The sequence below is a fragment of the Schistocerca serialis genome, chromosome 2 (genome assembly GCF_023864345.2).
Source record: "Schistocerca serialis cubense isolate TAMUIC-IGC-003099 chromosome 2, iqSchSeri2.2, whole genome shotgun sequence".
NCBI lineage: Eukaryota > Metazoa > Arthropoda > Insecta > Orthoptera > Acrididae > Schistocerca > Schistocerca serialis.
This window is the reverse complement of record NC_064639.1, coordinates 129,794,219-129,821,892: the sequence shown is the minus strand read 5'-3', so window position 1 is coordinate 129,821,892 and position 27,674 is coordinate 129,794,219. Positions and strand designations below refer to the sequence as shown.

Genomic DNA, 27,674 nt, shown 5'->3' with positions numbered 1-27,674 from the left:
GAAGCACAGATGAAATATAATTGACAATGCTCTTCCCCAAATTTCTTAAAATTTGCATATCAGACACAAATCAGTCAGCAATACAAGTGTCTCCTGCTTGGCACCTATAGTTGTGTCTTAAAATTGTGAATGCATTGGTGTCAGCATTGTTATTTATTTCCTCTGTGTCTATGCATTTTGAAATTACCAGCTTGAAGTAACAAAGGATCTAAATTAAGATTTGTTTTAAGCTAAGCAAAACTGCAGCTGAAACTCCCCACATGCTAAGGGATGCATGGAGGTTGGTGAGTGAGCTTTGATTGAAACAAGAGCATCTGAGTGGTTTCAGTGATGTAAAGATGACCAGAAGTCTATGAACAATGACAAACACTTAGGTCGAGCGTTGTCATGTGCAACTTCAGAAACAATTGCAAAAGTGCATGAAGTGATCCACAAGGACAGGAGGCTTATACTCCATGATGGAACTGTTGGAATTTTATGCGGGATATTACAACACATTGTAGCTGAGGAATTGGATATGAGGTGAATTGCAATGATGTGTGTTTTTTGTCATTTGAACACCAACTGTGTAGTACTGTTTTGTTAGTAAGTTTCTGTACATTATGTGCCTTTGTTGGTGTATAACTCGACTCGTATAACATCCCTACATCCCTGAAGGTTCTCCTGCGATAGGATTTTTGAAAAATTATGAATCTACAGATGAAGCCATTATTAGACATGTCATGTGATGGTATGATAAAGCTATCTCATTATGCACAGAAAAAAGTGTCAAGTGGGACTGTTCTATTATATAGAATTTCAGTTTTATACTCAATTGTATGTATAAACAATAATTTCATATGTAAGTAAAAGCTATAAAGAATATGAAAAAGCAGACATTATGTCTGTGATCGAATCAGTGATTTAAAGCAGCTGATATAAGAACTATTTTATTTAGTCATTGAATATAACATAACATTATTTTTTCCAATTACTGATTTCAACTACCCATTATAATCTTGTGACCTGAGAGAGTTTACATTACATTCTAACTTGCCACATGAAGTTCCTGAGCGAACTTCATCATCATTTTATGATGTTCCACAGTACCAAATCTCTTGTCCTTATTTCTCCTGCAGTGTCCATCAGCTATTCATGTTTAGGAGCTCATCAGTACACAGTGTCTACTGGCCACAGAAAGTTGTGCCAGATAAGGCCACTTGTGGTGCTGCTGATCCACTGTCTCTGAGGCAACAGAATTTCTTTTTGGTGTCTACTCTTCCAGGGAAGTTGGTTCCACTGCTCTTCCAAGAATTCTTCCTGCCCTATGATGTGAGCCGCAATTAGTCTGACTCCTTTGTCAAGGCATGTCTGGCTTGGACCACCTTCTGCTAGCTACACTACTTGCTGCAATAGCCATTGACTTCAATGGATCATGCAAATCTTCCCATTTACCATTGAAAGCACTGTGGATAAGGTGGTGCTCTGTGGTAAAATGTGACTGCTTACAGTGCTGGAAGGAATCTCACAGCTAGACTACATACTGAATGCAAAAATCAGAGACTATTTCAATGTGCGTAGAATTCTGTAAATGATTCACAAGTACCAGTCATTAACCAGAAGTTAGGTTTTAAACTGTTTCTTTCCAAATATTTTCTTAAAATTATAGGTTCAGTGATTGTAGAGAAAAAATGGCAGCTTACTTGGAAAAAATTACATTTGACCTTTTTTTTTCCTACATAAAATGCTGTCAACATGAAGTATTTTACTGATATTTTACGTATTTTCTCCATCAGTATTACATCCTGGTCAGCAGAACTAATTAACGTGTGAACATTATCTTGGCTTCAAACATTTTTCAGTGAAACAATTAATTTAATACAAAATGTTCTTAAGAAATAAAAAAGTACATCAGCTAAGCAACATCCTGAAGTTCATCTTCTTGTCATCTTTGGCAGGTGAAATAGTGACCAGTTTACAACTCGTAGTGGGTGAACTTCAGTCAACAGTAGCACTAGCTCACTCCACGTGAAAAAAGACAATAAAGCCCAGTCAATCTTTACAAAAAATATTTTAAAATTGTAGTGCATTACAACAGAATATGTATTAGATTCGTAATGAAGCACTGAATTACATAATGTGACAAAATTTGACATCACCTTTGACTGAGTGAGCAATAGGGGTATGGATGACAGTTTCAACAATTTTGTGACACTACAGTTTGACTACAAGGAGGTCCTGTTACAGGTGGTATGTGTTATAGTTGCACTGAGCTGTAAATCAGGTCTCTCAACCACTTGTGCAGAGTTGTAAAATTAAGCATGGAATCCAAAAGATGGTCAAATTAAACAGTTTTTACCTAATGGTATAAAAAGACGTGAAACATGCATAAAGTGCTTGCACCTGGACATTAGCATCCATAGTCTTTATTTTAATTAGGTTAGATTAGTAAGGAAAATTATCAAGAAAGGTCTTGAACTGTACTAAAAAGTACCTTTCTGGTGTAACCTTAGAGAGAGCAACTGTGTATAAGAAGTGCTGTGTCTTTGTAATTTATCTGGTAAACCAGGAAAATGTGTTGCACAACTGTAGCATCTCTAGCAGAGAGATACATAGGGCACTTCAGCAATAGTTTTTTTGAGCACTTCATGTTTATCGTCCCACTTAAAATGGACATAACTCCTTACCCATTCAATTTTTTTCCCTCTCAAAAATAATGGAAAACTGAGATCTCTGAAGAGTAATTTAATTAGATCAGTGCCCAGATATAAAGAAAACGCTCTTATCTTAAGAATCAAAAGATTTTCTGTATAGTGTCTCATAGCACTTAGGCTTGTACACCGAATGTTTTACTTGAAAAATGAGAGAATAGTAGTATTATCAATTCGCATGAGAATTAACAGGAAGATAATGCTAATTTAAAATAATATGCACGTGGGAAAAAATATACCGTGGCTCATGAGATGTACATAGCAACAATCTGCATAAATTTTGGGGTGAAGAAAAACAAATTCGTTCAGTTTGGACAAAGATTGAAGGAACTGATTTGAATGGTAATTTCACTCTACTATGTTTTCGCATATCTTCAGACTGCTCAGATTGTGTGTTTTTCCAAACGTTGGTGATGTCCTAGTGATATTGAAAAACTGAGTGCATATGTCAACAAAACACAATGATTATGAATAATTACTTCTTATTACATCAGGAAAATCAGTTTAAATTCATTGAGCAGGGTAGACATATACATAGTTGGAGAACAGGAGACGGACTAAATAAAATTATATAATTTTCAGAATCCTATTGTTAATGCTAATAAAATGCTATTAACGAGTTTGTGTGTGTGTGTGTGTGTGTGTGTGTGTGTGTGTGTGTGTGTGTGTGTGTAAGATTAATAACCATATGTCCGAGTAGGTTAGGGAAAGCATGAGGTGCAAAAAAAAAGAAAATAATTTCTTGGCATTTGCCTGAGTGAAAGTTTTAGCATTAATGAAGCCATTAAATTATAGCAGTGGAAAATCCAAAGTGAAATAACAATAACAAAATCGATATGAATTACAACAAAATGCTACACACCACATAGAGGTGGTTTTAAGTAGTGACAGGTACATCTCAAAGTAGACACTTAGATAATACCTTTCAGACATAGTCCTTTTCTTTATATGAGGGAGGACTATATCTGAAAGCTGGTATTGAACAGTCTAGTGCCTGTCCCACTCAGCACCTCCTCTGTAGTGAGTAACTTTGTGTTGTAATTGAAATACTTACACTGGTTAGAGGAGGACATCCAATGAATGTATTGAATATATGTGATGAAAGGTAACCTTGGAAAGAATTCATTGTAATAAAGAATTGACTTTACTTATTTTTAGGGCAAAACAAGAACATATAGAACCAAATGTAATTATTGAGTATGAGGTCCATGTTATTAGCTGTCTTGACAACTCTTATTGACACCTAAAATTAGAGCACAGCTATGAATAATAAATGTGTATGACTTCTTCATTTGTGCTGCTTGAGTGTTGCCACTGATGAATTGTGAATTTTTTGTATGTACTGTTACAAAGACTTAATTGTGCTGTGAAATTGATCATTAACAACATGAGCTTTCATATTTTAATTCATTTTCTAGGTCACTGTTATTACAGAACCAAGTAAATTTTATGAAACACTCTTAGAGAGGAGCAAAGCAGCCAAGAGGAGAATCACACTTGCATCTTTATACCTGGGCACAGGGACTCTGGAGAAAGAGCTGGTATGTGGAAAACTAAATAATTTAATCAAAATGGTGATTTTGATTGATCTATGACAACTGATTATTAACTCTCCCCATCTCCCCCCTCCATCTGTCTGTTTGAAATACCATAAAAGAGCAACAATGCAGTTTCTGCCTATTGCTGTGAATAATAGCTTACTGTAAATGCAGGTTTATGGAAAGCATTCTGATCTGATCTCTGCCCAGAAAATATTTGTGTAGGATCAAAATATTCAGTTATTTTCTAATTGACAATTTTGTGTTGTCTACCAATGGAACCCTTTCTTAAACAAACTTATGATACGTTACAGGTATCTGCAATTGCCAAGAATCTGGAGACTTCTTCAGGCAACTTAAAAGTGAAAGTATTGTTGGATTTTAGCCGAGGATCGAGGGGAAATTTCAATTCACGCCATATGCTCTTACCATTATTGGAGAAGCATAAGAAGTATTGTCAGGTAATTTGTTGGTTAACGAAGTTGGCAAATGTCTCTTAATTTAAACAGTTCAGAAAACTTGGAAAATATCTATACAGGTATGGTCAGAATTGTGTATGGTACCTTAGTGACTCACTCTTCAGTGTGAAGCCATCAGCAACTGGAGGCAGTTCGGAATGCTCCATTTTATTTTCATTAATTGTGATGGTTCTAATATTTTTTTCTGATAATGCCTGTTTTATATTTTCTTGGGAAACAGTACTAAAGAATTATTATTCATGTCCTATTTTATTTGAGCTGGAACCTACTTTACATTAATATTTAACAATTGAAAATGCAGGATGGAATGTAACAATATTTTTTACATTAATATCTGTGTAGTGTTTACTTTCTTATTTTTGTCTGCTGACCAGTTCACTTACTTGTTTTGCCATCCAGCTCATCATAAGAGAAGTTTGCAGATATTCAGTAGTTCTTTGTTAACTGCAGTTGAAATGTGTGTAATTGTAAAATGAGCATAATTTGTGATAAATGTGACGTTGCCGTAGCTTAGTCAGTATGGAAAGAATGCAAGAATTGTGTGGCAGAAATTACGTGGCTTGGCTAATGGGAAGGCTAATAAAGACTTAATGCTGGTCTCCCACGGACCTGCAGATTATGAAGTTGAAATAAGGTACAGATAAGGAATAAATGTTTGTACCCTCCAGAAAGAGTTGAAAATTGTGTTTTTAATTATATTGGATGCAAGATAAGGGGGTGATGAAAACTGACAGGTAACAAGTAAAAATTGAAAGGAGAAAAATACTGAAAGCATAATTGAAATTCTAGTTAAAGTCAGTTTGATTTGTTACATGAGACAGAAAATGACAAACATTAAATATCTCTACAGCAAAGCAGGATGTGATGGACTAATAGGAAAAAGATTAAGAGTGGCGAGCACAAATTAGTATAAATTACTGTTGTAGTAACTCTTACTTCTTTAGTCTGGACTACTTTAGTAAATTACTTCTCTAGTAATATACTCTTTCGGTAACTGTTGGAGAGCTCAATTTCTATTTACTTCTTTAGTTGTAACTAAAGATGTAACGCCTTTTTACTAAAGAAGTAAGCCATTTCTGTACACTGCTGGCACGTGTATCACGTTCCCTCTCAGAAAATATTGATTGTCGCCAGACATTATTGCATCAGTAAAGGACTGAACTTTGCCCCAGCTCCACGTAAGTTACCTGTGGTTGAGATTATTAGTGGAGTGGAACAAGCAGCTCATCATCTTCCTCAAGAAGCAGCGGATGACGTAAGGCTTGCTACTAGCGGGATTTTAGCCACATCCAAGCAGCCTAAGTCAAACATCAGCAGAGAGGAGAGACAAGGACTGATATTGTTGCAGAAGGATGAAGATCTAGTTGTTCTACCTGCTGACAAGGGGAACGCCACGGTAATCCTCAATGTTACAATTACCACAATAAAGTAGGATTGTTACTGGAGGATAGCACATATAGGATTCTCAGATGGGAACCCACATCGGCGCTCAGCAGGAAGACAAGGGATCTACTAAAAAACTCTGGCCTCTCCGACGAACTGGTGAAGAACTTATGGCTGAGAGCACTTAGGCCACCAAGATTGTACGGTTTGCCAAAGGTTCATTAGGAGAACGTCCCATTGAGACTGATTGTTAGTGCAATTGGCTCTCCTACGTACAGGCTTGCAAAACACTTAACTAAATTGTTGGCGCCTATAGTTGGTCACTGCCCACATCATATTAAGAATTCAAAAATGTTTGTTGATATCATAAAACAGATGAAGATAGGCCCAAATGATATCATTGTCAGCCTCGACGTGGTTCCCTGTTCACAAAAGTACCTGTGGATGACACATTACAACTGTTGGCTGCTCATTTTTCCTCAGAAATTTTGAAGTTGTTCCGGCTTACCTTGACAACCACTTACTTTTTATACAGTGGAAATTATTATGAAATGACGGATGGAACAGCCATTGGTTCGCCACTATCACCAGCAATAGTGAATTTTTTCATGGAGGATTTTGAAGAACGAGCTTTGATCAGTGCTCACCTCAGTCCATCATTCTTCTGCAGATACGTCGACGACACATTTTTAATCTGGCCACATGGCAGTTCGTTGAACATTTGAATGGTGTACACCCAAACATAAAATTTATAATGGAGGTAGAGAAGGAAGGGAAGTTAACTTTTTTAGATGTGTTGGTGGAGCGAAAACCAGATGGACGACTGGGCCATTCTGTGTATAGGAAGCCAACGCATACAGACTTATATCTGCATAGCCACAGCTTCCATCATCCGTCTCAGAAGAGAGCTATGCTGAATACTTTAGTACACAGAGCCAGGACTATTTCCGACAAGGACCACCTCGGTCCTGAGATTAACCATTTGACGACTGTTTTCAAGAGGAATGGTCATTCTGCCGCTGAAATTAAATCAGTAATGTCCAAGAAAGTAAGACATGATGCCGTCCATAAACAAGAAGAGGATCAACACATAGCGCAACTTCCATTTTGCGATGCTACAACAAGCAAGATAGGTCGAGTCCTAAAGAGGCAAGGAATAAAACCAGTTTTCTGACCACCTAGGAAAATTAAGGAAATGTTGAGACCAGTCAAAGATAGTCTCAGCTTAAGGGTGCCGGGAATTCATAGTATTCCTTGCGAATGCGGCAAGAATTACGTGGGCCAGTCTGTAAGAACTGTGGCCAACCGTTGCATCGAGCACCAGTGCCACCTGAAATACAGGTGTTTGGAAAAATCAGCGGTGGCTGACCATAGCCTGCTTAACAAGCATAAGATTTTATTTGAAGAAACGAGAGTAATAGCCCACGCATCGAATTACTGGAACTCTGTGATTCGGGAAGCAGTCGAAATTAGACTCAGCGATAATACCTTTAACAGAGACAATGGCTATGCACTTAGCAACACCTGGAAGAGTGCACTGGATAAAGAAAAATCGCAGAGGAAAACTTCCTGCACTTTACCTCCTGATTCAAGGGATGGCTACATCTATGGAAGTAGAGGGCACCACTTCATTACGCGCCATATCGCTGTTGCTATGATTTATTCCAGCCAATCAGAAGCCGTCCTTTGCATATAAAAGGGGGAGCCTTGCTAGTTTACGACAGTCAGTTTTAGCTCTGATGATGACCATGGAGGTAGTGGTCGAAAGCTTGAAGTTTTATCCTGAATTGACGCGGCATGTACACTGACAGAGTTTTATTCATTTTTGCATCACCTTTTGCGTAATTTATGTTCATTGCTATAATTTTAGAAACTAAAAAGGATTATGAAATTAAATTATTGAAATTGGAAAATCTAAATGCTATTGTACTAATTACTGATAAGATCTGTGTATTATGAAAAAGAAATGTGCTATTAACGGATGAATCTGTTGTTAACCCCGCCATCTACAGCTACCAATTTCCATTGTTGGTTGGTGACACATGTTAATTTAAGTGCTGGTTTGAGATACGAGCTGGCAGCAACATGGAGGTAGCCAAGAAACATTCAAAAAACCTGCCAGAAAATGAAAAAGAGCATTTTGCTGAAATAATGAAAAAGTACATAAATACATCTGAAAAGCATGATGTCAACATGCTAAAAAAGGAAAAAGGATGCTTGGGGAAAAAATACATGTTGAATACAACACAGAAGCTCTTACATAAAGAGCACAAGAGCAGCTTAAAGTAATTTGGAAGGACATGAAAGTGAAATATAATTGAGAAAAATTTCAAATTGGCGGTGGATTAGGTGACACAAAGATAAATGATGTAAGCCAAATAGTTGTGATATGATCCCACAAATTTTCGGGGGGATATCTGAAGTTAATGACAATGACACATCAGAAGATAATGTATTACTTTCAAACAACTTCAATGATGATAACTGCTCTGAAGGTAGAAATGAAACTGCTGAAGGTGGAATTTTATCGGCCTGCATTCTCTGGTGGGAGTGTATCGGAAGATGCGCCCAGCAAAAGAGGAAGAGACCATGCAGTTGTAGTGAAGAACTGAGAGTTGTTGAAAAAAGCAGATGAGCTTCACTCCTTAAAAATGTGTTTAATATGAGAGGAATACAATGCAAAAATGTGATTAATAGAAAGTCAAAGAGAAATCATGGAAGAAGATCATAACCTTAAAATGGAAATTATGAATAAGTTCAAGACGTAATTGAGCAAACTTCAGGTTCCAGATCTTCAGCCAATGTGCTCGAGAAATTCAGGTTTTTGTGAATGAATAAGAAAATATTCATATGTATATTTCCATAATATTTTTTCAAATGGTTAATGTGTTCTTGTTTCTTGTGTGGCATAATACATGGTGACACAGAATAATGGGAATGTTTGAAATTAATAGTGGCGGCCATGGGCAGGGGGCAGCACTGCAGGTTCGTGACAGTTAGCGAGCAAACAGTCCACCATTTCAGTAATCATGGATCAGTGGAACACACAACAGTGTGCGTTAGCCATAAAAATGTTTTATAAAAGTAATGATAGTTTGGTAGCAGTGCAGAGAGAGTTTTGACATTTTTATAATTTAGGACGTCATGATGCCGTTCCATTGAAACGCATGATAAAATGTTGGATTAATAACTTTGAAGAGACTGGATCTGCCCTCAAGAAGAAACCAACAGGACGACCAAGAAGGGTGTGTTCTCCAGCGAACATTGATGTTGTAAGCGAGTCTGTCTTACGCAGCCCACGGCGTTCAATTCATAAGCAACCAGCAGTGGTTGGAATGTCCCGGGAGAGTGTTCACAGAATTCTTCATCTTGATTTAAAATTTCATCCGTACAAACTACAGATGGTGCAACAATCGAAGAACGACGATTACTGGTCACGATTAGGATTCTGTCAACAAATGATGACAAAAATGAACAGTGGTGATGAATCTCTAAACAAATTATGGATGTCAGATGAGGCACATTTTCATCTCACAGATTATGTGAATAAACAGAACTACCGTTACTGGGCAGACATGAATCCTAATGACTTTCATGAGCACCCTTTACATGCTAATTAAGTGACAGTATGGTGTGGTGTTTCATCACATTGGATTATCGGACTGTATTTTTCCGCAAATGAACAGGAAACACAATAACTGTCAATGCTGATTGTTATGCGGAGATGTTACGAACTTTTGTTACACCTGTATTGAACAACTTTCCAAACGTTCAAGAAGCCTGGTTTCAACAGGATGGAGCGACATCACACATTGCAAGGCAATCAATGGCATATGTGCGAGAATGGATTTTCCATTGCCCAATAGTGCATATTATGCCGGTTTACATTACCGCTGTTGGTGAATGACACTTCGTCGCTAAATAGAACGCGTGCAAAAAATCTGTCATCGTCCCGTAATTTCTCTTGTGCCCAGTGGCAGAACTGTACACGACGTTCAAAGTCGTCGCCATGCAATTCCCGGTGCATAGAAATATGGTACGGGTGCAATCGATGTTGATGTAGCATTCTCAACACCGATGTTTTTGAGATTCCGGATTCTCGCGCAGTTTGTCTGCTATAGATGTGCAGATTAGCCGTGACAGCAGTTATACCACCTACTTGGGCATCATCATTTGTTCCAGGTCATGGTTGATGTTTCACATGTGGCTGAACACTTCTTGTTTCCTTAAATAACGTAACTATGCGGCGAATGGTCCGGACACTTGGATGATGTCTTCCAGGATACTGAGCAGCATACATAGCACATGCCCATGGGCATTTTGATCACTATAGCCACACATCAACACGACATCGACCTTTTCCGCAATTGGTAAACGGTCCATTTTAACACTGGTAATGTATCACGAAGCAAATACCATCCGCACTGGCGGATTTTTACGTGATACCATGTACTTATATGTTTGTGACTATTACAGTGCCACCATCTATCACAAAGCGAAAAAAGTGGTCCAACTAAAATATTCATATTTCTTTATGTACTACACGAATATGTAATAAAAATGGGGGTTCCTATTTAAAGAAAGACAGTTGATATCCGTTTGACCTATGGCGGTGCCATCTGGTTTCCCCTTTCAAACTAGATGAGTTTTGTTCTTTTTAGTTTTTTTGTTTGATGCTTATTTCGTGAGATATTTGGTCCGGTCACTATCAACGGACCACCCTGTATATTCTATACCTGTCTAAACACCATGCGTGCAGAAGGATATATTATAGGTGGAAGTGATTACAGGCTAACGTTATCTCCATGCAAAGTCAGTATGAGAAAAGGAGTTGCTATATATGTGTCAAAAATATTGAAACAACTGGTTGTGTGTTGTTCACTTTTATGACTGATATTAGAGCTAAGAAAACATTTGAATGTAACGGGTGGCTATAATTAAACTTTCCCTATTTAACACATTATAACACGGAAAATAATTACTGTACAAGAACCAAACTGGGTGGCCTTAATGTCAAGGACATGGGGGAGAGAAATAATGCAGAATCAGTTCAATTGAAACACTTTTAATGTGATGCTGTGGTACATCATAGGTACCATTATTGCTACAAAAGGGGCTCAACATGGCTCCCATCAGTGTCCAGAAGAGTTTGAATGTGCAGGATTGCATTCTGCCCAGCAGAACGAAGCATGCCCATAGGTATGCTGACCACCTTTCTTGATATGCTGTGCATCAGATCAGCACATCTCTGAATGTTCCTGTGGTAAACCCTGTCCTTCAGGCAGTCTCACAACCAGAACTCATAGGGAGAGAGATCAAGTGATTATGCCAGTCAAGCATTTGGAAATGATCATCTGATAATGTGATTGTTTCCAGATGTGTTTCAGAGAAGCAGGTTAACTTCAAGAGCGATGTGCGGTGGGGCCCCATCATGCTGGTGAAGCATATCACAGTAACGCTGACCAGTCACACTGCGCGTCTTTTGTCCTTGAGAGCTAACCTGTTCAAAAAAGAATGGGCCAATGATGAACATAGCCATGAATCCATACCATACGGTGACATGTTCATCATAGAGGAACTTCATGCACAGTGACTCTAGGTGAAGATCCCTACACTTAGCAATTCTGTGTGTTTACCTGTCAGAGAAAAACAAGCTTTGTCTGTCCATAGGATGGTCCAGAGCCAGCCCTCGTCAACTTCAATCCTTATGAGAAAGTGGAGAGCGAAATTAACACATCATTGTGTGTCCTGTGGTGCAAGCTGCTGTATGTTACGGATCTCGCATGGATACCATTTGAGAATGATTCGAAGCACCTTCCGTACAGTGTTCATGGGATGTTCGACTGTCATGACACAGTATGCGCACTGCCTGATGATTGGAAATTGTACATATTGTTGTCTGCCATAGCAACAGCGATTTCGTCAACCACCTATGGTGCTAGCAGTTGTCAGCGTCTTCCTGGAGTGACACTCAGTTCTCCAATTCATTTGAACTACTTCGTCATGCTCCATGCAGCAGGTGGAGAAAAAGAGCCCTTTCGTAACCCTTCCAGTCGGTGATATTCAGCTGCAGCAATACTGTTGTTTTGATAATAGAGCTTCACTAATAATGCCCTGAGTCTTTTGTCCAAGTTCGTGTTGACATGTCAACAAGAGCACTGCGACTGGTCACGTGTGCGAGACTATGAATCACGATGACTGATCACGGCACTTGGTGGCCATAGTTGAAACTGGATGGTGTCACTGTGGCGCATGGAACTCCTGCACCCCATACTCTGGACATTAACGCTACCAAGTTTGGTGCTCATACAGTTATTAGTTCCCAGTATATGACACACTGACAAACCTGCTTCTGAACATATTTCTGTAATGCTATACTTTCCCTTTGGAAAAAAAGAGCTACTTCTCATTTAGCAAGATTAATTCCACAATAATTCTCAACTTACTCTGAAGAAAGTATTTGGTTAATAAATCAGATTTTTTTAAAAACTTATGCTAGTGTTATACCTTAGCTTCATAATGAACTACATAAATTTTGATAATTTGTCGTAGTCATTGCGAAATTATACTACTTGTGGACAATGTGCACTTGATTTGGAAATGTACTTAAAAAAGTGTGATAGAACATAGCTTACCATTAACAATATTTTAGACCATGTATTGCTGTGAGTGAAATATAGTTGCTAAGGTAAGAGTTTCTGAATTGAGTGTGATACTGATATCTTTCTTCTTTCTGAAGTAAGTTAGAGTTATTGAATGGTGTTTGTACTGTGATTGCAACTGTATGATATTCCATGCATCTTCAAGGCTAGCTTCGAACACTGCAGGATAGTGTTACTTTAAGCATTTATGAACAGAGAACTCCAAGTACTGGGTGGTTAGAATTAAAGTGCAGCTGCTCATGAAGGTCAAGTGTGGGCTTTAATTATTGCATGGCAGTGAAACTTAGTAGATATGCTGATATGTTAATGTGGGACTGATTTATGCTGGAAAAAAAATTGTTCTAATTGTGACCGTCAAATTCAAATCTGGCGTAGTACACTGTTTGTGTGATGGTATGGCAGCTACACTGTCATTTGCCAAGCAACAATATCAGTGAACAAAATAGGTATTGAGAAGAGATACCATGCACTGTTAGTGAAACTGTTTAATGTGAACAGTAGCAGTTATAGCACTGCATTGAGAGAATATCAGTGAAACTGTTTTATGTGAGCAGCAGCAAATTACAGTGTTGCATTGATAGAGTATCACAGACTGAAAGGTGTGAGGAGAGGTCCATTGTCATTAAATGGTGTAAAGATGATGATAATCAAATTCGAAACCTCGGGTGAGCTTGGTATGGCACCCGGAAGAGATAGGCGTCTTATCCTGGTGATGAGGTTGCTGTTGCATTAAGTGACCATGCAGAACATGCCATGTGTAGTTCTAGTGCTCATGCAGTGTCACGTGAATTGTTCCTACCATGGCCAACTGTATGGAAAGTTTTGTGGTCTATATTACACAGGTACCCAAGATCCAGATGATGCAGCAACTGAAACCTCATGACTACAGTAATGTTGTAAATTTGCTCTTTAGTTTCTGGCACTAATCGAAGTTGATGAACTGTGACTGGTTAATATTTTGTGTAGTCCCAAGGCACATTTTACACTAAAGCATACAGTGAATGCACAGAACAGCCAGATTTGGGGTACTGGTGCATGAAGAATCATTGCACTCTCCATGTGTGACTGTGTGGTGTGGATTCACAAGCGCCTTTATTCTAAGTCCATTGTTCTTTGAAGAGAATACTCCCAGAGGGGCTTTCACGTATACCATACTGTCTGTACATTATTGAAATCTTCTTGCTCAGCATGTGATTCTTGCTTTGGAAGAGAGCAACTGTGTGGAATCCAATGTTTTTATGTTAAATGGGGCAACACCACATGTCACTCACCCAATGGAAGATGTGCTTAATGCATCCTTCCCTGAACGTATTATCTCCAGAGGTTTTCCACATTCTGCGAGTGAGTTTTGATTCTGAAATATATAAAAGAACGTGTTTAGCAGGGACACATTCAATCTCTACATGATGTGAAGGCCAGTATACAGGAATACATTGCTTAGATTCTAGTGAAGCTGGTGTGAGCAGCTGTTGATCATGTTCTACAGATGAGCGTCTTGTTGACATCTCCAATGCCCATATTGAACAAACTGTGTGGCAGTTAATAATAAAATTAACATTATACCCCTCTCACTTGTTTGGCCTTTTCTATCCACTTCCTGTTCCTAATCCATTACGTATGGAAACATTTCTGTACATCTTTCTTGCATCCAGAGCACCAGATTTACACCTGGTGGCCTAAACTGGAACTTTTTTTCCCAGCGTAAATTGTTTCAGTTTTAAAGCATTGGCATATCTTTCATGTTTCACTCTCATTATAATTATAGCCCACGCTCTGTGAGTAGCTGCACTTTAATTATAACCACTCAATATATAAGAATTAGTTTCTTTGGAATGGATGATCATACTGCACAGTCATTTTCTATGGTTGTACACTACATTAGTAAAAGCAGCCAGTTAATTCTTGTCTATATCATGCTGTTAAGTGGAGTGTGTATTTTGTATTTGAAATGAGGTGTGGAGAACATGAGACTTTGCTGTGAATTTACCACAAAATAAAAGGTTGGATCAATCTACTTAATTGCTTTCTAGTTGCAAATGAAAAAGATGTATCCCAAAAATATAGATATGTTTATAAATGTTATTACAGCTGAATTGACTAACATAGTAGGTGTTCCTTTTCGCAAATTTAACATTAATATTTGTGGAAGAGAATATTACTACTGGTTGTAAATAATTATGTAGCTCCACTTCCAAATGACTGTAAATTTTTAAGTGCTGGCGGAAAGAAAAGTGCAGGTTTCCAAACATAATTTGAATGATTTTCTCCGTAGAAACTCCACCCATTCTATGTAGGAAAATTTCATTTCCACTTAATAGTGTCACATTGTAACCACAATAGAGTCCAAATCTTAAAACTGTACAATTCAATACTTGTCACTGAGAGCATGTTTATTACGAACACCAGTGTATAGCTAGAACAGAACTGAACTCCTGAATAGAGAGTGCTGCTATTAGCAAATATTCCAGAGTATACAAAACTAAGAAATTTCGAGAACCTTCCAGAAATGATAAGTACTAAATAACAAATAATTACTGGTGGTAGAGTTTGAATGGTGACCTGTAGCATGCCAGCCAGTGACACCAACAGCTAGACCACACTGCATGCACCACGGTTTGCAGCTTGGAAAAACGGTGGACATCTGTTTCAAAAGTTCTCATTGGAGCCGACTGCAGCACCCTGGCTCTAGATCTTGTCAGTGGCTCTCTGTATGGTGCTGCTGGTGGACCCTCAGATTCTGGTCATAGCCTTACTTCCTCTTCACTATAATGAGCATCATAGGTACCACTCCCATCAGAACTTTTGGATTGTCGAGTGGGCATTCACTTTCCTAGAACAAGATGTCTCGTCATTGATCTGCATCTCAGAACTGTAGTAGGGCTTCATGCAGAGGACATGGATGATGTGTCTGCACTTTTGTTTTCTTACTGAAGGGTCATAATCCTCGACTTTGTATGTGACATCCTTCAAGTGACAAAGTATAAGAGATGGTTCAAAGTAGCACTTTAGTCCTAATTTACATAGCTGTAAAATATTCCTAATTTACATAGCTGTAAAAGTCCAAACCAAGTCTCCTGGGCTGTATATCATTGGCCAGTTCTTTTCATTACAGTGCTCTCAATCCTTCTCTTGGGCATCCAGAGTCCGTACATGAGCCTGTTGTCTTGTATCTTCAGTCCTGGTTAAGAGATTTTCGTGTAGTGAGTAGGTTGTGAGTATCATCCCAATGTAACAGAAACAGTGTATCCATTGTCATTTCAGCCTCATGACCCTGGAGCAGAAAGAGGGTGTGTAACCTGTAGTGTCGTACTTCACTGTGTTGTATGCAGATGTGATGAAGGATAGTATTGTATCGCAATCTCTCTGTTCGGCAACATTGTACATCAAGAGTGTATCTGCCAATGTCTTATTAAAGCATTCTGTGAGGCCATTCGTCCAGGTATGATAGGCAGTCATCACTCTACAGATGATGTCACAGTGTGAAATTACCTCTGATACTAGTCTCAACTGGAAAACTTTTCCACAAGGTCCAAAATAAGGTCTTCTGCAAGGAACTTAGCAATTTCTGGAGCTTCAACAGCCAATAGAGCTCTGATGTCAGTGCAGTGGGTAAGGTAATCAGTGAAGACTACTCTCTATTGGTTCCTACTTGTCAGCATTAGGAACCATCCCAAGAGATCGATTCCAGTTTGGTGAAATGGCGATGCCACCGGAATTAGTACCAGATGCCCCAGAGGTAATTGCAGCATGTGCTTCGTTACTGGCATTTCCTTCAGTACCTCGAATAGTGTCCAATAGACTGGTGAAGACCTGGCCAATGACACCTGGATCAGATTCTGTGTAGAGTCTTCACAGATCCAAGGTGACGAGACATTGAAGCATCAGAAAAGCTGGACGTAGATGAGCTGGGATATGAATAACCATTAATGCCCCTTGTCCACACTGGTCCACACCGCTGAGTTCCACCAAAGGATTCCTTGAAAGGCAGGTAGTGTCCTTGTTTGGGCCTATGCTTTTGTTTATCGCTGTGACGCTGCGCTCTTGAAGCCTCAGTGCTTACCTCATTAGTTGACCCATCAGATACTTCAGGCTAGTCAGCCAGTAGTGAATAGTTTACCAAATAAATATGCCCAGAACTTATTAATGGTCTGAACAACTGTAGAGTAGATTGTCCTCCTCTCAGAGAGCACTCTGGATGCTTAAAGTATCACTGCTAAGCACCGCCAGTCCTCTGTCACCGTAAGCCCTGGGCATGTTTCAGTGACTACCGTATGCGCATCAGTGGAACAAACCCTCAATCTCAAGGTGTGCTGTGCACTGATGAGATGGCTGTAGAGATGGAACAGTCGTTAGTGGACAACCTCTTGGGAACCTTCTGCATCTCAGTTGTATAAGGCTAACTTAGGCACGTGGGGCTTTGTTTGAATGGACCCTTCTTTCCCTAGCTGCTTGTGGTACTGAAATGGAATCCTTAAAGTTTTCTCCTTCTCCTCCCAGTGGAATTCGTGGGCTGCTGGTAGGCGCTAACAACCAATCAAATAAGAGGGCTCATGTAGCCAGTTCTCCAGATTCAGGGGTTACACAGAATGTGTCCAAGAATAATAAGAGAAATGCATGCTGCTGGTCAGAAAGTGTTTTTGATTATGAAATGGAAAGAGGGCAGTTGTGAGAAGGTTTTTTCCTTTTATATTCAAAAATGTTTGGAGGGCATTGTAGCTACTCTAAAATGTGTCAGGCAATTGTGTAATGGCATGCTGTTGGTTGTAAATGCTAGTTCCCAGCAAGCAACAAATCTCCAGAAAGCTATGTTCCTCAGATTACACAAGATCTGTTAGAAAAGTATGTGGCCTTAGGCTGGGGAAAAAAATGGCTTACGTGGAGCATAGGACACCTAATCACCCTCAAAGTAGTTCCATTAGGATACCACACACTTCTCCCAGCGGTGCTGCCATTGTTGGAAGCACACTGAAATGGCCTCTTTTGGAATGGAGTTTAGCTCGGTTGTCATTGCTGCCGTAAGGCCCTCTCTTGTCTGAAATCATGTTCGTTTCAGTGGCCCCTTGAGTATGAGGAACTGCCAGAAGTTGCAGGGGGCCATATCACAAAAGTAAGGGGCCTGTTGAAACAAAGGAATCTAATTTTTTTGCCAAAAAATGTGAATCAAGTGCGGAGAATGAAGCATTGTCCTGATGGAGGCACCAATTTCCTGTTGACTGCAAGTCCAGTCTCTTGTGTGCGCAGCATCATGTAGGTGATAGAGGACATCCCTGTAGTAATCTTTGGTGGTTGTTTGACCCTGTGGTGTGTGTGTGTGTGTGTGTGTGTGTGTGTGTGTGTGTGTGTGTGTGTAGTCTGGCATGTCCTGTGAGACTTCAACACAAAGTTGCTTTTGCTCCACCAGCAAAAGCTTTGTCACAAATTTTGTCGACACTTTCTTCCTGGCCACATCTTCGCTCACAGTGGAATGTGTCAAAAAAGTACCGATGCCCATATCTTCCGCAATTTCTCTGATAGTCACACGATGATTCTGCGTCACCACAGTGTTTAGTTTGGCAGTGAGATGGTCATTTCAGCATGTTGGTGACCGACTGGACCATGACTTGCTCTCCACCGATGAGCAGCCATCTGTAAACTGGGTGTACCATTCCTTAGTCTGTGTGATGCACATAACATCATCACTGAAAACCCTCTGAATCTTTAAAATGGTTTCCACCAGGCTGTCACCCAGTTTGTCAAAATAGCACTTCTCCAGTTGTTTCACCATTTCCCTTGAAATGAAAAACTAACATGAGCACTACACACTACCTCACTCAGCTGCTGCTTGCCAGCAACTCTCACTATTTACAGATGGGAAAAAATTGACACATCCGCATGAAGGTTCAAGGTCAGCTCATGCAAGTGCGCTAGATTCAAATCCAAAAAACAAAAAAAAAGTCAGATACTTTTCTAACAGACCTCGTATGCCATAGAAATGGAGCTCCACGACATCTTGAACTTGAGCAAAGGTGTTGTGTTGTGTCAGCATCTGGTAGACATTCCCAAGGAGGAATTGAAAAATGAGTGGACTTAGGAAGGGGTTGTCAATGTGCAGAATATATTGAAAAGTGTGGATGGTATCTATTAAAATCTGACTCCTTCATCCATACCTTCAATAGCACGAAACTCCTGGAGCCTGTTAAAGCAGGTTTCTTTCACCTAAGTGTACAGCCTCATGTCCCCAACCCCATGCACTGTTTTAAATGTCAGCACTTTGGGCACACCACCTTAGGGTGTAAGGGTGAAGCCAATTGGGGCAAATGTGACAGAGCCACCCATGACAGAGTGGTTCCTCCTCACCCCTGAAGTGTGGGAATTGCACTGGGAATCACCCTGTCTCGAGTAGGGATTGCAGTGTCTTCCATGAAGAAAGGAAAATATAGGAAATTAAAACATCGAAACACATCCTGTATGGTGAGGCGAAGAATATCTGTAAGGCCACACAGTAGAGTGTCAGAGCATGTCGATGTTATTTGGCATGACTGTTCCGCTGTTTCTGCTTCAGGGCCTATGGAATTCGAAGTCAGCTCAGGGCAACCATCTTGCCCACAAAAATTTAAGTACACTTCAGAATATTGATCAGCAGAGCCTAAATGAGCTTGTCTTGTTCCTCAAGCCATTCAAAGAAGCTATCAATGATTTAAAACGAGACAACTATCTGACTATCCATTTGGTACTTCTCTGGCAGTGTTAACTTCTGGGCGACTACTTGTGCCCTAGTGAATTATATAGTGTTGCCATGGCAGTAGTTAAAATAAGATGCAGAAGTTACATAGACGGAAGGAGTGATAAGATTAAACTGCACTTGTACCACAAGATAGGAACATTCTTGTGTCTCATATTGTGATCTTTTGATGCTGAGCACTGAAGAGAGAGATAATGTTTTCAAAGAGTTTGGAGCTCTGTGTGTAAATGTTTCAGGTGAGTGAGCAACTGTATACGCTTATTATTCTGTGCTCCTGGAGCACGATTATGGGTTAATGTTGTTACAAAATTTTACTTTCGTTCTCTCTAGTTACTTGTAGTTCACAAAAGGTACATAAGACTCATCGAAACTACCACATCAATTGAAAGTGCGGACAATGTGGACAAGCACTTTGAAGTAGCATTCTACCTCTTGAATGCTGTTACCAAAGAGATGAAGATGGGGAAGTGATATTCTTGGATGGTGGGAAGAGCATGAAAAGACCTTACCTTCTCTGGCATGTGTGGGTAAGAGTGTGTACTGTGTATTCCAGCCTCAAGCAGCTCTAGTGAGAGGAAATTCAGGGGTGCAAGTTTGGTTGTTTCCGAGCATTGCTGGACCCTGATGTTGTGGATGACCTTTTATTGGTTCGCAGTAAAAGTGATCTGTTAAATACTTGTGATTTAGATTAATTGATGTTGGTACTACTCATATATTAAAATAACACTCTGATGCAATGCTATGTAAATTTAATGATCCTTTCCAATGCTCTCCTAAAAATACCCAATTGGTGGACCAACATCTGTTGGCAATTTCTTAACGTTCTGATAACCAATGACACAGCATTGTCACGTTGCTTATAAGGGTCATTAAGTGATGCTGGGCTGGTTTTAAACCCACACACCTAGGAACAGGTATTGTAAAGCAGTCTATGGTAGCACAAGGTAGACTGCTGTTTACAGTGTTAGTGGAATGAGACTAGTAATATTTACTAACAATTCAAGTGCATCAGTTTGTGTATTTTTTGGTAATGCTGATTTGCATTTGTAGGTTAATAACGTGCTGGGTAGAGTATCATTCATTTCTGTAATTTTTTGACATCCACTGTAAATTTATTATAATATTTAGTCACTATTCACAGAATCCACTTCATCTTCGTATCCTGTTTTTTTGTTCTGTTGTCATACTTGGTAACTTGTCAATAGGGTGCGCGTGCATGCGCGCGTGTGTGTGTGTGTGTGTGTGTGTGTGTGTGTGTGTGTGTGTGTGTGTGTGTGATTGTTAGACTCTCTCTGAATAGACCATATATTAAAATAAATTTGCAATTGTCTTTGCAAAGAAAGCATAGAACAGTATTTACAGCTAACCCATCAGTATTAGTAAATAACTAATGATTCACATTGGGTTCATATGGGTGACACTTAAGTATCGACATCTAGACAACTTGTCTGTGATTGCAGTAATAAATTTTATACACCAATCCTCCTTGTTGATCAATTTGTCTTCTAGTAAAACCATATCAAAATCCCTACAGTAGTTCTTGAGATTAGCCTCCACATACAGACAGAAAAACACAGCAGGGGACTTTCAGTAATAATATGTAGAGATGACAGTCATTTCCAACCATTGGGTGTCTAATGGCAATGTCACGAGTGCTCCCTTATACTAGTGTACGTGCACTGCTTTCCATGCTGGTAAAGTGCAGTGGTACCAGCCAACAGACTCAAGTGACATGTTGTTGCTTACATGGCCAGCGGCAGAGACTGGAGAGTCAAGTCTTAAAGTGTAAAGACATGACAAGTTTGGAGATGACTTCATAGATCCGCTGGCAAGTTTAAAGTGAGTTTATGGGGCTTGTTTCTGATCTCTTTAATGAATTATAATTTAGTGATGAAGATATTTCTTGAGGCAAGTAAGCTGATGAACCAATCTCTCCCTTATGTTGTCTGCACAAGCTTTTTGAACAAATGATCCATAATAGACTCTTAGACGCAAATGAACATCTCACAACCCCACAGCAAATTGGATTAGACCAGTCAGGATCATACAGAATAGGTATTAAATCTAACCTCACATACAGAAGACAGTTTTGAGGCAATAGAGGACACTAGGACAGCATTTGTTGATTTGACAGCAGCTTAAGCACAATCAGTTATCGAATGTTCCTGCACAAAATGCATGGAATAACTAAATATTACCATTGTATGTGATTAATTCAAGATTTCCTTCAAAATAGATTTTTCATAGTGCAGCCGATGGAGGGTCCCAAAGGACATGTTGTCTCCTCCCTTATTTATACCAGTGATCAACCCCTTCCTAAAAATATATGAAGTTTCATCTATGCGGATGATCTTGCCATCTCTGGACAGAGTGACACGTTTGAACAGGTGGAATTACATCTTAACACTGCTTGGGGGAATTGGGTAAATACTACTGTAAAAACCAGTTAAAACCAAATCTCAGCAAAACCCAAGTTTGCACAGTCCACCTAGTGATTTGGAGAGGATTGCAGTTGGAACGCAGTTTCCAGCCCAAAAATGGGGTCAGTCTTGACTTTCAAGCACCATGTTTGAATTTAAAGCAAAATGTATCTGCAAGACACAACATATTGTGTGAAGTTATGTGAACCTCTCAGGGGTGCAGCAACAGTGAAAACTACAGCTTTATCTTCATGATATGCAGCTGGTGAATATGCTACCTATATTTGGTATAACTCTGCACACCTAAACTAGTGAATATTGCTCTTAATGAGTCATGTAGACTCATTACTGGCTGTCTGAAATCTACACCATGAGATAAACTCTGCCATTAGCTGGAATTGCACCTCCAGACATCAGTCATAAGGTACCCTCTTAAAGATTAGCGTCCGGGAAAAGTTTCATGACGTCAACATGTTACGTGATCAACAGATGTGATCCCATCTATCTGTATGGAAGATGAGGTCTGTACACCATTAGGTGAAACCATTGGAAAGTCTGCCTGCTGGTTTCACCGAAGAATGGCCCATGTAGCAAACTCTGAACAGGCTCAAAACAGGTTTGCAAGGTCAAAAGGCAATTTGCAGAAGTGGAGTTGTTCCACACCATCAACCCTTTGTGACTGCAGAGTTCAATAATATATGAGTGCATTTACACCAGTGAAGATTATGTACTGCAAATGCACCATTGTCTTCAAATTTAAATTAGCAAGTAGTTTATAGATACTATTATGTGTATATGTATATGAGGAACTGAGGACCATAAGAACTTAAAGCACACCATTTTTGATTGTGAGAGTGTAGCATTTATAAATCTTCTGACATCTCTTGATCTTATGGTGAGTCAAGTTTATCTTTGCTAAAGCCCATATTGTATATACTAACATTCACGAAAAGCTGTCTCACCAGTTTCCCTGATATTCACTTAAATGTGGGCTCCATGATGGTGTGCTTTAGACCCTTATAGTTCTCTGTGCCTCGTATGTATTTATCTTGTATGTTGAAGTTTGATGTTTTTGACATGATTAAATAAGTAAATACTATTGAACCTTTTGAAAAGCAAAGCTCCAGTAATCAGAGGAATAAAATAAAAGATGAAGTTTGGCATTGAAAAATGTTATGCTTGTTGGTTCTGAAAATTCAAAAAGGAGAAGAGACGTATTGAGAAACAGTTACTCATTATTTTAGTTTTGACTCCAATACTCAAAATCACCTTTTACTTCAACTTTCTGATGAAAACAGTAAGTTGCATTTATTTCACATATGGTATGTGATGAGCAGGGTAATGAATAGTTGATATGTGGAATGAACTGTTTGAACTTTCAAGTGTCAGTCTGTTGTTATTGCCGAAAATAAACACCAACAGCAACTCATTAATTGGTTTTGATTCAGAGACAAACAAAACCAAACAGTAAACTAATGAAAGTGTGGGTGACCTACACAGCATAAAGATGATAATGGTTTATTTTTCCAACATCGAGGAGGTTCTACATTATGAATTTTTGCCATAGATTACCATGTCATGTAACCAATATTAAATTGATTTATGTCATATGTGTCAAAATAATAATGCATCAGAATAATAATAATAATAATAATAATAATAATTATTATTATTATAAAGAGTCGTATTAAAAGTTAAATCAAAATTAGCAAGTATAATTCGTGAAACACTAATAAGTACAATATCTAAAGTCAAATGTATGGGAGAAGTATCTCAGCCATTTGAAATAAAAACTGATCTTACACAAGGTCGTGGTTTATCACCTTTACATTTAATTGTTTTCTAGAAAAAATTGTAAGGATTTGGAATTTGAAGCCAAAAAATCACAAAATTGAACCAATAACTCTGGGAAGGAAAGCAAATGGAATTAAGGTAAGCTGCTTTTCTTTTGCGGGTGATTTTGGAATACTTTCAGAAAACCTGACAGAAGCAGTTATTCAGATAAACCTTCTGGAAAAAATAGCAAACAGAACTGGTCTCAAAATTTCAGCTGTAAAAACAAAATTCATGACAAATATAAAAAAAATGCACAAAAATTCATAGAAAAAAAATTGTTAAAATAGAGCGAGTAAATAAATTTAAATATCTGGGAGAGACTATACAACAGAATGGACTAGAAAAACCTGCACTAGATGTAAGGATTAACAAAATGGAAAGAGCATATGGTTTGACCAAAAATATTTACAACAAGAAGTGTATATTGAGAAAAACAAAACTAAAACACTACACCACAGTGGTACGACTGGAATGTTTATATGGATCTGAATGCCTAACGATGAAGTATAAGATAGACAGACTAGAGGTACTGGAAAGAAGGACTATTAGGAAAATAATGGATGCAATAAAAACTGCAGATGGTTGGAAAATAAGAAGTAATGAGGATATCTACAAAAATATAGAGAAAATATCTGAAGTAATGGCCAAACAAAGATTAACCTTTTTCGGACACCTCTATCAAATGGATGGAAATAGACTAACAAAAGATATACTCCCATATTTTTGGAAGAAGAAATCGACAATAGCATGGATTACAGAAGTAAGGAAAGATCTAGAAAGAAACAACATCAAAGAATCAGAAATAGCAGAAAGAAACAGTTTTAAAAATAAAATACTAAATTTGGAGGACTTTCAAAGCATAAGAAATAAAAAATGGGGAACAACATGGACAGAAAAAAGGAAGAGACTTCATGGGGAGAAAATGAAGGAATACTGGAAAAAATAGGAAACAACAAAAAAGGAAGAAGAGGAACTGAAGTTGTTAATGTGATCCTAGAGGGAAAAAAAGTGTCAAATTCCATCTACTTTGAAATTGTGACTCACTCCCCCCTCCCCAATCCTTATTTTTCAGTTATTATATCAAAGAAAAATTTTTGTAGAGCAAAAAGAAAGTTATAGGTACCAAGCAACTTCAAACTGCTGGGGCAAGCTGTCTGAGACACAATTTTAATAAAATAAGAATTATTTGTATGCGATGATCCATCACGTTATCGTAGTTCAGTTGAAAAGTGCAAAATTGGTGGAGCATTATCTTGTAAGACACCTACAGTTCATAGATTTTGTGCAAGATATGTAAGTGGAATGTGGGGACACACCCTAGCACAACCTAATAGAAGTTGGTGAGTTTTCTTTTTGCTCTCATGAAACAATGTTTTCCTTGAAAGAAGAGGAGACAGCAATGTCTGAATAATGCAAATGAAATAAGATTTGAAAAAATTCTATTGGCTTCTTTACATCTGATAATGCAGTAGAGCCCTGGTAATTCAAGATAATTGTCGCCAAGGCTACCTCAAATTACAAAACACTCCGATAATGTGGAAATCTGAGCAAATCCATGAGTAAGTCATGAATAAATGTCTAATGAGCATAGTAATGATAATTAAAAAAAAAACCAATATAGTACATTCCTGTGTTAAATGTACACATATATGGCCCCACATTTCCAACTTGCAAAAATATAAGTTACATTTTTAAAAAATTGTCCATAGTCCATTTTAAAAAATAGAACCTCATTTTTTAGTAGCAATGTCATGCCATCTTCTAAGAAGCATGGTATCGGTTGGAGTAGCTTCTGCTTGCTGCTCAATATAATGCAATGCCACACCTAGTGCTGCCAAAAACAGTCAGTGTGGTTGATCTTCAGACAATTCCTCATTGTCACAGTCTTCAGCCGTTTCACTAACCATTTCAACAATGGCAAGATTTATCATCACAAACTATTCATCATTGTTCATCCATTCTGAAATAACACTCGCATTCACATTTTCACATCCACCAAGCTTTTCCATCAGTTCTGCCATTGGTAGGTCATCTTCAGCTGTAACTTAGGTATCCATTTCTGTCCATAAAATCCAGTTCCAAGACTTTTTAGTGTCTCCACCTTTATTTCAGATCCTGAATTGGCTATCCAGTAAATTATGTCTGTTATCATAGATTTTTTATACAAACTCTCTGAGAGTTCCTTCACCTTCTGTTGTTTGTAGAAGTATCTGAAGCAGATGACAACAATACCAATGCACAAATACCGTCACATTGTAGTTCTTCCTCATCAGCAATGCAATGGATTGTCAAGGATTAAGATTACTTTGGAAGGAAACTACTTTTTATGTAGGTATCTTTTGGTCTCTGGAACCAAATCTTTGAAAAACCGCTTTATAAAAATATTTTGTAGAACCAACCAGAATTTTGGTGGAGGTATGTAACAGGCGGTGCACAAGCAGTGATATTTAGTAAAATTCTAGGCTTAACAGACTTCCCTGTTACCGCAGCTTCTGTTTATAGCCTCCACATGCATTCAATGCAGCAATAAATTTAAACTTCTCTTTACGTTTTTTGTAGTCCACTGCAGCCTTTTCTTCTTTTGAGGCTAGAGTTTTAGATGGAAGCAATTTATGATTTAGCCTTATTTCATCACAGTTATACAGTCGTTCAGGAATGAGATTTTCTTCTTGTAGAATTTTTCATAATTTCTCACAAAATTGTACAACAGTTTGTGAATCGGTAGAAAACTTTTCCCTGAAAATTTCAAGCTGCCTTGTACTGTATCGCTTCTTTCACCTATCAAACTATCCTGATCTTGCAGTAAAATCGTCCCCACATTCCTTTGACTCATATCTAAAAAATACAGCTTTTTCTTGCCGAAGAAGCCTTGAAATTGGACTTCCTTTTTGTCTTTGTTGAGTAAACCAACCAACCAAAGCTTCACTCGTTTTTTCATACTAAGATTTTTTCATTAACTTCCATTCGAATGATGAATTTGTCAAATCTCACCTGGTGCCGTCCCCAATAATCAGTCTTTCCTTCTCATCCCGTCCGGTAAGTCTCCCATGACCATGAGTGCTGGGTGACTGTACCCCTTTTCCTAAATCTCTCCAGTCCTTTTCCTTCGCCTCTCTTCCTTCCCCTTCTACTCTTCTGCCGGGAGAAGGAGCCACGGCCTCCGAAAGCTTGCATAAGTTAAACCTTTTTGTGAGTGTGTTCTCCTGCGCCCACTTAGTGAGTAGATTTTTTTAAATCCATCCAGTTACATTATATTATCAAAAATTATTTTTGTTGAAATAGAACACTTGCTTGATAAAGCTTCTCAGGTTTGGTTTCTGTTTCTATGCCAATCTCCAAATGTCACTCCACTGACTCCATACTCAGCAGCAAGTTTTTTTTTTGGGTGGGGGGAACACACATGTACATACGTGTAGTACACTGCAGATACCACTTAAATGTGACATGGATGGTCTCATTACAGTACAGATGTTACTACATAACCAACCACAGTACAGAACATAAAACAATGATCACTCAATGTTGTAAAATGTATACTGTGTGGGTATTTAGGTGTACTGCATTTTAATGACTACTCTTGCTGAAGAGGCACAACAACAGGGATAACAAGAAGGACGTCGTGTAATGTCAACTGATTGTCAGGTGGTGCCAATTAGTGAAGGGTTGACAAAGAAACAGCAAGTGCACTCCTCAAAACCTAATGGTACCTGTCCACCTGTAATAGAAATGATAAGCAGTCTGAGAACAAGATTGTTTTTGTGCATTATGAACGGAAACCCTAAATGGGACAGTTGTACCTGTATTGTACATGGAAATTTGAAAGTAAGTTCAAAAAGTAATACATTCGAAAGTGCTTAAAATGTACATGTGACAACGTATGAAAACAGATTTTTACTGTATTTTTATGTAAAATTTTAATTTCCGTAAGACCAGCTCGAATTACAC

General features: G+C 38.5%; 1 protein-coding gene across 6 annotated transcripts in view; it reads left to right on the top strand.

Moving 5' to 3' along the window:
* LOC126456821 (CDP-diacylglycerol--glycerol-3-phosphate 3-phosphatidyltransferase, mitochondrial) overlaps positions 1-27,674 on the top strand; it is a 123,685-nt gene that overhangs the window by 22,120 nt on the left and 73,891 nt on the right. For all 6 annotated transcript variants that reach the window (XM_050092620.1, XM_050092622.1, XM_050092618.1 and 3 more), the window contains 2 exons: positions 4,109-4,231; positions 4,543-4,689. In XM_050092620.1, the coding sequence (XP_049948577.1) occupies positions 4,109-4,231; positions 4,543-4,689 (270 nt within the window). The remainder of the gene's footprint in view (positions 1-4,108; positions 4,232-4,542; positions 4,690-27,674) is intronic.